Below are 14,485 nucleotides of genomic sequence, written 5' to 3' on the forward strand. Positions count from 1 at the left end.
GGGTTGAACATGATCCGTGGTCCGTCTAGCCGCCTCTGGTGTTATGATCGTGGACTCTCTGATCACAAGTAGGCTATATATGCCCATATAGGGCATGCCCATATAGAGATCTCTAACCAGTCAGTGCTTGTCCCTTTTATGACACAGTTTGTTTGGGTCTGATGTCATGCTGTCAGTCAGCCTGACACATGCCATATTTGGGTGTAGCTGTAACTCTATATATGGTTATGTCTGTCTGAGTCATAGTGACTACATGTCTGAGCATAGTGAACCCACCCATTAGGCATTTTTATATAATAATAATTATTATTATTATTAATAGTTAGTATTAGCTACTAGGCTATATGTTCAGATAGGCTATCCAATACAAATTGTTATGTCACATCCATTTATTGTCCTGCCATGGTATATGGTCGATGGACCAACTTTGCGAGTTGCCCTGACAACCAACAACAGCCAATCACATTACGCCCGGGCCGGCAGACTGTCCCTCCCGGTTATGGGTTCTTACACATCCACTCTAGACAAGGCAAGGCGCTTGTGTCAGTCGCTCCATTGATTGAGCGATAGATATAAGAGCAGGAGCTCCACATCCACAGACTCTACCGGCTATACAACACTGGACCCAAAACCAAGCAAGTGATAATGTCTGCCCCGTGCATGTGCTCTCACAATTTCATTCCTTGATCATCATTTAAAGAAAAGGATCTGCTGTTAAAACCGGTAAGCGATTTTTATTTGTGTCTATTTATTTATCTTTAGAATATGAAGGAATGTGTGTGATCATCAGGCTACCCAGTGCGCAGGATGTGGATACTAGTATGATGAAATACCCCACATGGATGGCATGGCAGGATCGGGATGGGCGGGCGGGATGAAATTAATTTATGTGCATCCTATATGGAACAAATTGTCCCCCTGAATACACAATACACCGCATGCCACGTGCGTCTCTCGCGTTTATTGACCCCCCCATGTTATAGCCTGTTCATGTTTAGATCATAGCTTATATAGGGCCTATATTAAAACATATATTTAATATATTTAGATCATAGCCTATATAGAGCATATTTTTTTTAAAATATATATATATATATGTTTAGACCATAGCCTATATAGAGCATGTATTCAAAATATATAGGCTATAATATGTTTACATCATAGCCTATATTAATGTATGTATGTATGTATGTATGTATGTATGTATGTATGTGTATATATATATATATATATATATATATATATATATATATATATATATATATATATATATATATATATATATATATATATATATATATATATATATATATATATATATATATATATATATATATATATATATATACATACATACACATACATACACACAATACACATCTAGGCCTATTTATAGCCTTGGATCAAGACCATCATAGATGTATTTGATCGATTCTGACATTTGCATAGATACGAAAGTAAAAGACAGACTCGATAAAATACATGATAGTCTTGATCCAAGGCTATCCTATTTACTGAGTCATGTGCAATGTAGAGCAAAACAGAAGATTTTTTTGAGGTATTCAGCAAAATAGCCTATTTTCCCAATTTCCCCGTGTTTCGATCAAGTTAATGTAAGCCTCTACAACACCTTTCCGTTGTAATATATCTGATCGTCTCATAATTGTATAATATGGAGTAATAATAGGCCTATACATTGTTATAATTCACACAACTTGAGGGTGCATCGTTCAGCATCCCCAGGCTGTTTAATAGATTATGAACTGACGCCCTTTGTTTTAGAGACTAAACCAGGCTAAATCTATTAGAAGTGGCAAAGGAAATGCATTTAATCACTTAATCCTGTTGGTGTAAGGCGATATAGGCAGCTTTTTATATTATGGCAGCATTTCATTTTTTAGAGGTTGAGTTATGATTAAATGCCCGAATGATATACGAAGTAGCCTATAGCCTAATTATAGGCTACAGCCAGCCAGGCCTATAGGTTCGTTTTGTGTCTTATTGCTCTATTTCATTTGTGCGCTTCTCGTCAGCGTTGCCAGATCCTGTGAGAGAAACAAGCAACCAGGTCTAGGAAAACAAGCCCAAAAGAAAGACTAGTATATAGGCCACATGAGCACAAATTACCCTACATATTAATTTGGGGGTCCTTGACTCCTTGTCATGAAAATGTTATAGAGCCACTGGTTTAAACAACATTAGTAAACAAGCAAACACTTTAGAAAACAACCCCAAAAATAACACCAATTATTTACAAGCAACTGTACGGGAAAACAAGCCCAAAGTCGCGTATAATAAGCGGACATGGCAACACTAGCCTCAAGTGCGCCGGGGAAATTGCGTGTTTGGGTTCGTATGCAAATCACCTCGTGTTCTGCGTCGGCCATTAAATTATTCAGACGCGTTGAAACTGATAGTCCATAAAACTGAGCCGACCCGTCATTGCACACAGTTCCCTTTCCAAAGCATCATCATGCTGGGCTTTTCCAAACTATGAATTATAAATGATTTGCCATTCATAGATTCAGTGCTGTAAAGTAACTAAGTACATTTACTCAAGCAGTACTGTATTTTTACTTCTACTCCACTATATCTCAGAGGAAAATATTGTATATTTACTCCACTGCAATTATTTGAAAACGTTAGTTACTAAACATACATTAACCACTTAAGCTCTCTATATATATTTAGGCTATTTAGTCGATAAAATAAATAAGTCGATCTACAAGCTTGCAACTTGTTGTGAAATGGGACATTCTGCATAATGGGTAGCCTACTTTTACTTTTGGTACTTTAAGTATATTTTGATGCCAAAGCTTTTGCACTTCTACTCAAATATGTTTTTTTTATTCTGGACTTTTACTTGTAACAGAGTATTTCTACATTGCAGTATTGATACATATTATACAGATTTTACTCAAGTAAAAAATGTGAGTACTTTTCCACCACTGCATAGATTTAGGTGCCACACAGTCACAGTCATGTGATTCACCTTGTGAGAAAATAGCTTATTTCTCTCTATGCACTCACTGTGTTGTCACACTGAAACAATGCTTCCCCTTAGACTGAAATATTCTTAGAAAGTACTGGCCTACTTGTATAGGCTATTCTTGAAAGTCTTAAATAGTAATTAATCTTAGATAACAATAACATTAGAAGGATTAATTAGATTAGATAGCTATTTGGGCAGTTTTTGCAAGTAGGCTAGTGTGTTTATAGATTAGATTATAAAGGCTACTGAAATGATGTCTATAGCTGTACATTTTTGCATTAACATTAATGGCCAGACATTTCAATGAAATTGCAATGAGAGAGAGAGAGAGAAATAATTAAATACATACACACACAGATACGCGCACGCACGCACGCACGCACGCACACACACACACACACACACACACACACACACACACACACACACACACACACACACACACACACACACACACACACACACACACACACACACACACACACACACACACACACACACACACACACACACACACACACACACACACACACACACACACACACACACACACAAGAAATCCTACAGACAAGGTTACAAACATTGTAGGAAAATACAAATAAACAATACAAACTGGGGGCGGCCATAGCTTAGTGAGTAGAGGCAGTTTGGTAATCAGATGGTCACCGGTTGGCCTCCTGGCCCTGGTCTTGTGTTGAAGTGTTCCTGAGCAGACCACTTAACCTTAACTGCCATAACCATCTGAGCAGCCATCAGTTTTAGATTGGCAAAGTTCACTGCATGGGACTGAAACAAGAGGGACAGACTGGAAAGAAACAAGAGAGATACTCTTAAAAGTATTATTGGGGTCTTGTCCTTTTTGTTATTTGTTGATATTGATGTTATTGATATTGATAACTGATATTATTGACAAACTATCTGAGCTAACATGTTTCACTCACTGCATCTCTGTGTCCTCTCTACCCCTCCAGACATTTGGTGATAATGAAGAAATAAAAACCTCCTCATCGCTCATTCTCTACAAACTGTTTTCCCATCCCACGTCCCTGTCAAAAACATAAATACCTCAAAAAACTCGCTGCTTACACGGGTCAGAAGAACCTAGCACAAGTGACCTTTTCCCTAAGGGACCCCTGCCCCTGCCCTTGCAGCAGTAACAACCGCGACTCCGGAACAACATTTAAAAAAGACATTCCGACCCTTGCCCTGGTTTGCTTTATCAAATGCCCAAAAACAGCAAGGCCGTCAAGAGAGAGCTTGACGACGATGTCACGGAGTCAGCCAAGGACCTGCTTTCCAATGAGGACGCCTGCGACGGTTCCTTCAAGAAGAGCTCTCTGATTGTCAACGGCCATGACGGCGGGGAGGGGAAAGAGGACTGCGATGTGGAGGAGGGGGGCTCGGATGCCGAGGACACTAGGCCCGCTTGGAACAGCAAGCTCCAGTACATCCTGGCCCAGGTGGGCTTCTCTGTAGGCCTGGGCAATGTCTGGAGGTTCCCTTATCTCTGCCAGAAGAATGGAGGGGGTGAGTTATCATAATTATGGTGGGAGCCGGTGACAGGTTTGATTGCGTTAGTAGCCAAACATGTATAACAATAGGCTCTATGCACAGCAGCCATATTGGGAATTTATTGGACCCCTTCCTTACTTCCTTCACAGGTGTTACCAATGATACTAATTAAAGCTCTGTTCCATTTAGTGTGGCATAGTGGTTATCTTATTTTCAAGGACCCCCATAACTCTGAGAGTGTACAAATGGAACCAAATGGACCCGTACGGGTCCATTTGGTTCCATTTGTACACTCTCAGAGTTACACACCCACCATAAGGGGCCATTTGGGAACCAAAATGGAGTCTGACCAGAATGGAACAGAGCCTTCATTAGTATCATTGGTAACACCTGTGAAGGAAGTAAGGAAGGGGCCCAATTTCTTTCCAATATGGCTGCTGTGCAGGCGCGCGGGAAGTACTTAATAGCCAGGGGGGCTGAGCGTCGGGGGAATCCGCTTGACGCATGCACGCGCGCGCAGCGCGCGTGCATGCGTCCCGTCCGCGATTTTTTTGCGAGTTTGGGTCGAAAAATGTGCGGGTTTGGGTGGGTTTTGGCACTTTATTTCCTTTACTTTATTTCGGTTTTAGGGTTAGGGTTAGGGTTAGGTTAGGGTTACGTTATTTAATTATTTTAATTAAATTTAAATGTAATAAAAAAACTTTTTTTTAAATCCCTTCCAATAACCAGGGGGGCTGCAGCCCCCGTAGCCCCCCCCTTCCCGCACCACTGCTGCTGTGCATAGAGCCTATAGCAGTCGGTCTAGAGCAAGGCACTGAACCACTTACCCGGTTGAGTGGTAACAGGATAGGTGGGCACTATAGTGACATCTGGGCACCTCAGTGTAAAATTGGCTATTTCATGCTGGTTTGTACCAGGAGGAGTTACTGACTCTACAATGGAAACAACGAAGGGAAAGGGTGAATTATAAGCAACAGCATCAATTTAAAGGTCTGTCTGTCTGTCTGTCTGTCTGTCTGCCTGCCTGTCTGTCTGTCTGTCTGTCTGTCCGTCCTTAGAGTATAACTCTCAAGAACCGTTCATCCAACTTCACACCTGTTGGGTTTATTGCTAAGGATCCAAGGAAGTGCAGTATCAGGTGTGAAGTTGATCAGGTGAGCGGTTCTCCGGGTCATGCACGCTTCATACGGGCACGTGTTCCGAACGGCAGCCGCACAGCCCGAATAGGCACTGCAGCAGTGGAATCATGATGTTGGTGTCGCATGAACACTTGTACGCTAGTGCTGTCAGTTCTCCTCTATAATCCCATTCGAATTTCAATGCTTTATTGAAAAGGAGGGAGGGAGGAGTCTTGCCTGCCTCTATGCTGAACCAACTGTGTGTCTCAGTGTGACCAGACACACACACACACACACACACACACACGCGCGTGTGCGGCCGAGCATGCACAACACAGACACATTGGGTGGGATGGCAACTTTCTCTGTGCAGTCTATGCACTCAAACTTTATTGTTGATTGTTACAAATAAATAAAATGAAATGAATAATTAAATATAAAAAAAAACTACATTCAAATGGCAATTTCTGCATTCAAATGTGATAAAAAAATGTACATTCTAATTATTTTCCAATCCCGAAATTCATTCTGACAGCACTATTGTATGCTTTGCCTACTGGTTTAGTGGGACCATGTCAGGTTTTTTAGAAGGCCACAAGTGTTAGCATCTGTGCTCTCTCATCTCAGCTCTAATGGCTGAGTGGGCGTGGCGGAGACCTTTTCAAGCCCCAAGTGACAAGACCTAAAATGTAATTGAGCAAGACTCTGAAGCCCTTACAATCATGTTCACTTGTTGTGAGGTGCTCTGTATAAGAGCACCAGCTCAGTTGGTCTACTGGTATGGAATAAATATTGACCCTTTTACCCTGACCTTTTATTAAAGGGTCCGGGTAGTTCAGTCGGTAGAGCACTCGTCTTTGGAGCACAACGCTCTGGGTTCGATCCCATGTACCGCCAATTCAGCATATGAGTTGGCTTGGGTTACTAAGTTGTGCAGTAAGTCCTGGGAGCTGATGGTACAACATGCCCCATTGATAAATCCTTAACTTGAGTTATGAACTAAGCCCATAGCAAATGCCTGTAATAGACTCAAGGGCCTTACAGTATGTGGGTGAATTAGTTTTTGTGTCTCAAAATGATTCTTTGTGTGTGTGTGTGTGTGTGTGTGTGTGTGTGTGTGTGTGTGTGTGTGTGTGTGTGTGTGTGTGTGTGTGTGTGTGTGTGTGTGTGTGGGGCGGGGGGGGGGGGGGGGGGGGGGGTTGCGCGTATGCATGCACGTGCATTTGCATGTGTGTGTGTATAGCAGTTGCTAGAGTAAGAGAGGAAGAGAGACAGAGAGACCTTCCCCTGTCTTTTGTCAAAACAGACTTAGCTCAATGACCTTTGCAATGATTGAAGGCATATTTCAGCTTGACAGACAATCGATGTTCACCACATGCCAGTCACCATACCAGAGCAGCCACATAAATACAGAATAACATCCTTTTTAACACATAGTGTGCTCTTGAGTCTAATGCTGAGATCAGACTACACCAGACAGTGGTTCACAAAGTGGGGTCCAGGGACCCTCACATGTCTGTATCTCTGGTGTACAAAATTCAATTTGGGTTCCAATTATTGTACACTCAGAGTTATGGGTCAGGGGTCCCTTGAAATTAAAAAGTTCACTACACAACACGACTACTTTCATGGTGGTCACCAAGAGGACAACCGCAAAGAGATGAATCAATATGATGATATATGTAATACCACATTTCCCATCATTCTGCTGAATGAAAATATGGCCCACTTATTCTTTCCTCCCTAGAGTGCAGATAATCTCTTTACAGTTCAAATACATCATAACACGTCGCATGCTGAAGAGGACTAAACAAATATTTGATTGTGTGTTGTGTGTGTGTGTGTGTCAAGTGAGGGAGATTACATGTCACATCTCCTGTGTGTGTGTGTGTGTGTGTGTGTGTGTGTGTGTGTGTGTGTGTGTGTGTGTGTGTGTGTGTGTGTGTGTGTGTGTGTGTGTGTGTGTGTGTGTGTGTGTGTGTGTGTGTGGGTGGAGGCGGCAGTCTCAATGATGTTTCCAGGTCTGTTTTAAAAGGCTCTGGTGGCACTGCTGCGTTCAGCTGTAATTAGATTAAAATGGTAGGTCTGAGGTTCTGCTACTCTGTCAATATCCTGGCTGGCTAGACAACTGTGTGTGTGTGTGTGTGTGTGTGTGTGTGTGTGTGTGTGTGTGTGTGTGTGTGTGTGTGTGTGTGTGTGTGTGTGTGTGTGTGTGTGTGTGTGTGTGAGAAAAATAATTTCAAAACTGCAAACACAAATACACACACTCCAGTATCTTTCATGGCTGTCTGTATTATGTGTTACTGTGTTTGTGTTTGCAGTTTGAAAGTTTGTTTTGTCTTGTCTTCCATGATATCTCATCGTATCTCCCCCTTTGATTCAGTGGCTAGTTTATTTATTGTTTATAGTGTTACTTGAGCCTGTCTGACTGCCATACGTCTTTGTTATTGTCTGCCACGTGGCACAGCTTGCAGTAACTAAGTCCAAACCTACGGTACATCCTGTGTTTGTTTGCCATTTACTACAGTATGACTGTAGGCCTAGCTTTACATGTGGTTTTAGTTTTACCAGTGATATTTGAATCATGGCATCCTCTGTGGTATTCCCCAAACTGGATGATTCATCAAGTTATTAACCCACTAAAACAGGCTGTGACAGGAATCAAACCTGCATTCTCTCAAACCACTAGGCAACCCCTGCTGTGTCCAGCTGTCCCTGTTTGCTGTTCTAGAGTTACATAAAAGTGTTCAAGGGAGACAGTCTAAGGTTTTGGAGAAAAACAATGGAGGCTGGGTGTGTTTTGATGTTATTTGATGTCAACATCTATTCCCGCAAATGTTTTGTGAGCACACAATGAGCTAGAATTAGATATTTTAATATCACTCTCAGCACACACACACGCACGTGCTCACACACACGCACGCACGCACGCACGCACACACACACACACACACACACACACACACACACACACACACACACACACACACACACACACACACACACACACACACACACACACTAAAAGGAAACTATTAACGGTGTGGGAACAGTAATGAAACTAACATTTAGACAATGCACCTCGTATTGGTGTTTCCAGATGTTGTCACCTGTGAGGCATGACAGTTGGCAGACCATCTTGAATTTGTTCTAAGAGGCATTAATGGCCTTAATTGCATTATATAAGTTTGACTTCTTCTTTGTGTCCATCATATCAGTGAATGATATAAAAGTTGTATTTAGGATTAACACTTTGATGGCCTCCCCCTTCTCTTCAGTAGAGTTTTTCGATTGAAAACTGTTTGTTAATGAGGATATGGCTAGACATTGACATATGGATATGGATCGCTATATATGTTATCCTTTTCGCACAGCTTTTAAACTGCTGTACTGTTTTTCCAATCTTGCTAATAAAGTATTCAATCAATCAATCAATCAATATGAAATTCCTTACAGTTTTGAATTTACAGTAATAAATGAATCAGTGAATCGGAAAACATTAACTCAGTTGCTCTCTAGGCTTAAAGGGGAATTTTGGACCACGGTTTTCTTACCTTTTCTATGATGTTCTAAGCGAGAAAAAAAAAATGGAAGTCTCGCTAGAGATAAGATAAGATATCATAACATCATAGAAAAGGTAAGAAAACCGTGGTCCATAATTACCCTTTAATGTTGCGTTCATGCCAAGCAGTTCTGACTTGGAACTTCCCAACTTCTCACCTCAGAGCCTTGAACCTTGAAATATAAAATGACTGTACACTCTCAGACTGGATAAATGGATGAATTAACATTGCGGATTATTCTACGTACCCGATACGCTTTCTTTTTGTTTGTAATTTATTGTAAGTCTAAGGACTGCAGCACCCCTTCAGCAGTCTAATTAAGTCTTTCTGCATGTGTGGAGTAGTGTCAGCATCTCTTCAATACTCGCAATAATAACGTTACCACACGTCCTGTAATATTGAAACAGGAAATAAGAAAAGCCACATCCGCTGAACAAAGGCTATCACAGTAATAGGCCTACTGTCTCTTTCCTCTCACACTAACATCATGAGTCTGCTGGCAGCCATTTGGCTCATGTGCACTCTGTCTGTATACTCTCAGATGCCACCAGACTATCAGAAGCACCGTGCCCGCTCTGTATTCTAATATGCCACTCCTGTAATGGTTTGTCTGTCGTCTTACTCATTCACCCCCCAGGCTGTAATTGCACAAAGGAATGCCTCTGCTGCGGTCCACTGTAATTTTGTTAATTTTAGACTGCGGTGTCTTTCCTGGTTTCCAGAATTGTTTGATTGCACCACACACCATGAGAGGCGTAGTGGATAGAGAGCAGATACAATTAAAGAGAATGCTTGGTGTGTGTGTGCGTGTGTGTGAGTGCGTGCGCGTGTGTGTCTGTGAGAGAGAGAGAGAGAGAGAGAGAGAGAGAGAGAGAGAGAGAGAGAGAGAGAGAGAGAGAGAGAGAGAGAGAGAGAGAGAGAGAGAGAGAGAGAGAGAGAGAGAGAGAGAGAGAGAGAGAGAGAGAGAGTGAGTGAGAGAGCGAGAAAGTTGAAGTTTTGTGATTGTTTCCAGGAAGTCGCATGGTCGCACAATAATCTGATGTTGAGCTTTGCGTATACCTTGTCTTGCTTTGAATATGTTGCAGTAATATACACTACTGTTTAGCATTTCATGTGATCTTATGACATGAATATAATATGAGAAATATTTAGAAATATTTATATTTCTAAGAATTATTGGGAATATTGGCCTAACGGGAAGTAAATGTGTCCATGTGTTAAAAGAGAGCGTCAGTAGCATTTCTTTTATTGAGACAGAATGAAAGTGAAAGTCAACAAGGAGATGTTGTAGGGAAGGTACACTGTGAAATCCTCAGTGTTAATTATCATGAATTGCTTAGAATATGTTTTTGGTATTTAGATTTTGCATCGTTGTTTGTCGCACTGCTGTTTGTCCAGTTGTTTGAGTGCTGAATGTTTAATATGGACCACAAAGGAAACAAGCCTTTTGGCTTGTTTGTGTCGCGGGATTTGACAGTGTATACTCTACACATATACTCTGTACATATACTCATGTAGAGTACACACTAGCATGATTAGATCCTAAACCAGCCGCGCTGCATGTGGGCCTAAGATTTGGGTCAATGGCCCCGATTGGATTGGATCCATACTGTATGTGCCCTGGTTTCCCACCACTGAAGTATGATATGATGAGTAAAATGCCCATTTGACTCAACTGCAGTATAACTAACTTGTACTGTACACAGGTGTCATCGCCATGCTGGCTTGTGGTGGACAATTCTGTCAAAATTATATTTTTGCCATGGACATGCAAAATGAGTGGACAATAATATTACCAGAAACACATAAAGAGCTAACAGCTAACCCTGAAGGACCATACATGTCTGTAACTATGAGAGTGTACAAATCGAACCAAATGGACCCTCACGGGTCCATTTGGTTCCATTTGTACACACTCAGAGTTATGGGGGTCCTTGCAAATGAAACATTTGAGAACCACTGGTACAAGAAGACTCATAATGTGCAATAGGGTCATAGTAAATAAGTGTCATACATATTCTGAGGAAAACCTGGAGACTGACATTCAGTAATTGGGTCTTATGATCAAAATAGAACATTATAATGTTATGTAAACACTAAATCTGCGACGGACAAGGACAAGTCTTTGCCGTGGACACATTTGTCCGTGTACGGACATATTGATGACCCCTGACTGTACAGTATGTAACTCATTGAATGCGATGTGTGTGTCACTGGACAGGAGCGTACCTGGTGCCCTATCTGATCCTGTTGATCCTGATCGGCATCCCCCTGTTCTTCCTGGAGCTCGCTGTGGGACAGAGGATCCGCAGGGGCAGCATCGGGGTCTGGAACTTCATCAGCCCTCGTCTGGGAGGCATCGGCTTCGCCAGCTGTGTGGTGAGTACAGGATATGCATTAGGCCATGGACCCCCATTTGATATGATTTTATCTCTGAGACCCCAATCTACACTACACTGAGAGTGTAGGTCCATTTGGTTCTTAACTATCAGTTATTTAGATGGTGACCACTGGAACACCCTCAAGGATCCCTGAGGTTCCTCGACCGTACCATGACAACCAGTGTTCTGCTGTAGGTCAATGGTTCTCACATTATTTTTGTGGGGCTCCCCAGATGACAGTGAAGTGACAATTTAAGGACTTTTAAGACCCTTTTAATACCTACAAAGAAACAAGAGAAAAAAGACCATTACTGCATCAAAAGTAACAACAAACTACACTATAAAAACTGGTCAAACGTTGGCCAAATTGGCAAATAAGAAAGAGGCAAAAATTATGAAAATAGAACTTGTAGATCGGCTATTTTCATAATATATATCTGTGGAACCAAGTCAAACATAACGTAATGCCTCAACCCCTACATTTCCAAGCACTTGTCAGGGTTCCCAGTTCAAAATATAATTATTTTGGGGGGTCGTGGCCTGAAAAGGCTCGTTTTGGGGGCTTTTTATGCCTTTATTGATAGGATAGTAGGACAGGAAATGGGGAGAGAGATGGGGAGTGACATGCAGCAAAGGCCGTCGGGATCGGGACTCGAACTCCACAATGCGTTGCCAGACTACTTTGTAGCCTAGGTACCCGGACCGCTATACATGAGAGTATGAAAATGAGTTGGTATGATTACCAGTTCTATTTATGTGCACTCGCTGAGCGGCGAGTCCCAATACTGTGACCACTTTCTCTCTGAATGAAAGTGAAATGGGAGCACATGTCATGATTCATCAAATACTCCCAATGAAATCCTCATCTATTATAAGATCTTCTATTTTGGGTTCTTCCATAAAAATCTGCAGTTGTGCGTAGCTCACCACAAGGCATTTGTCACACCTCCAATTAGGGAAATCATCAGCAATATTGATGCATTATATACAGTAGCTTTCATTTATACTGGATGGATTTGGAGTATAAACCAGTACTCATTTTCATTTTCAGCCATGGGGTGGCCTTTCTGACTGTATACTTTGACTGAATGCAATGAAGCATTCCAAGAAACAAACAAAAACAAAAAACACATGTACGAGTATCTTGATACCATCCAACTCCTTAGGAGGAAGGAACTGATATTGGTTTCCTTTAATCCAAATCCTGTTTCTCTGTGGCTGATGTTTTGTACTGTCCTTCCTGCAGGTGTGTTTCTTTGTGGCGCTCTACTACAATGTGATCATTGGCTGGAGTTTCTTCTACTTCTCCCAGTCCTTCCAGCAACCTCTGCCATGGCATGAGTGTCCACTCATCAAGAATAAGACCAGTGGCAGTACATGTAAGACACACCAGAAGAAAATGAGGGGAGTGTGTGTGTGTGTGTGTGTGTGTGTGTGTGTGTGTGTGTGTGTGTGTGTGTGTGTGTGTGTGTGTGTGTGTGTGTGTGTGTGTGTGTGTGTGTGTGTGTGTGTGTGTGTGTGTGTGTGTGTGTGTGTGTGCGCCATGTACTTTTATGTGTGTGTTAGGGGGGTACTCTGTACTTTGCGAATCCTTTTGTCCTTTAATGTGAAGCACTTTGAGTTTACTTTGAATTAAACGTGCTATAGAAATGAACAGAAATAATAGCCATATTATGCAAATTTACCACATGAACCCTGGTGTCCCTATTCTGGGCATGCCTTAATAGGCGAAAATACTGTGAAAATCGGCCAAACGTTAAAAAAAAATACTGTGAAAATCGGCCAAACGTTCGGCAAAAATAGCAGATCTACAAGCTCACAAGATGTGAGCTTGTAGATCGTCTGTCTTGGACAAAGAGATTTGGTGTAGAGGGAAAAAAGGATGGGCCAAGCATAGACCCCTGGAGGACCGGTCAGTCCATATAAGTGGTTTAAGTGGTTATTATATTATGCACAGTTTCAAAATGCATATTAGCCAGACTCAGAGAGCACTTATTCTGTATAGCCTATAATCATCCTTAATTCCTACCTTAGCTTGATTTATTACTCATGGATTTCCCTGTTCATAATTTCAACTATATCCTTCTGTTTTATCCATGAAGCACTTTGGGAACAATTTGTGTGCGAATGCCTGCTATGGTAAATTAGTGTGAAATAAGGTGATCGGTCCGCTGACTCCTGCAATGTTGTCCTTAGATGTGGTTCCAGAGTGTGAGAAGAGCTCAGCCACCACGTACTACTGGTACCGCGTGGCCTTGGACATCTCCGACAGTATCAATGAGGGTGGAGGTCTCAACTGGAAGATGACAGTCTGCCTGCTGGCTGCCTGGTCCATGGTCTGTCTCGCCATGATCAAGGGAATCCAGTCCTCAGGGAAGGTGAGTAAAATAAGACTTTTCAACCTTTAAGATGAGATTTGTAGAGGTTTTGTTTCGCACGTCGGAGACCTGAGTTCCGGGTGTTACAGTTGCAATCGCAATTACAATTTAGCACACGCTCTTATCGAGAGCGTGAACATATGCCTCTTACTGTCAGGACATAGGACATAAAACTTGCAGATTGTATAGCTTTAAAGTAAATGAAAACCCATGCAGACTAAGCTGGGTGTTGGCGATTCCCAATCATACTGTCTGACTTTGATTGGAAGAACGGATACAGAGGTGACTTAACGAATGCACTTTGAATGTGTTGTGCATGGAATATCACATACATCTTAGATGTACTTACTTACTAAGATAATAGATAACTGACATGGGACCACTCTGGACATGGATGCTTCTGACATGGCCTTTTTCTGATTTGTGGGCAAGAAGTTGTTTGAAAGCTAACTTTACGCTGAACAGCAGCAATCATATCACGAGTCTACTACTGTGCAATGTCAAGAAAAAGATGGTATCCACTATCCAGGCTTGTCCCCTG

At 41.8% G+C, this 14,485-nt stretch overlaps 1 protein-coding gene across 1 annotated transcript in view; it reads left to right on the top strand.

The window, feature by feature from the left end:
* The first annotated feature begins 571 nt into the window (after positions 1-571).
* slc6a15 (solute carrier family 6 member 15) overlaps positions 572-14,485 on the top strand; it is a 35,557-nt gene continuing 21,643 nt past the window's right edge. Inside the window, exons 1-5 of the mRNA XM_084060438.1 lie at positions 572-723; positions 3,964-4,519; positions 11,407-11,564; positions 12,813-12,945; positions 13,763-13,944. Coding sequence (XP_083916564.1) covers positions 4,216-4,519; positions 11,407-11,564; positions 12,813-12,945; positions 13,763-13,944 — 777 coding nt within the window. The 5' untranslated portion in view covers positions 572-723; positions 3,964-4,215. The remainder of the gene's footprint in view (positions 724-3,963; positions 4,520-11,406; positions 11,565-12,812; positions 12,946-13,762; positions 13,945-14,485) is intronic.

The sequence above is a fragment of the Gymnoscopelus microlampas genome, assembly GCF_963454915.1.
Source record: "Gymnoscopelus microlampas genome assembly, chromosome: 6".
In the NCBI taxonomy this organism is placed as follows: domain Eukaryota; kingdom Metazoa; phylum Chordata; class Actinopteri; order Myctophiformes; family Myctophidae; genus Gymnoscopelus; species Gymnoscopelus microlampas.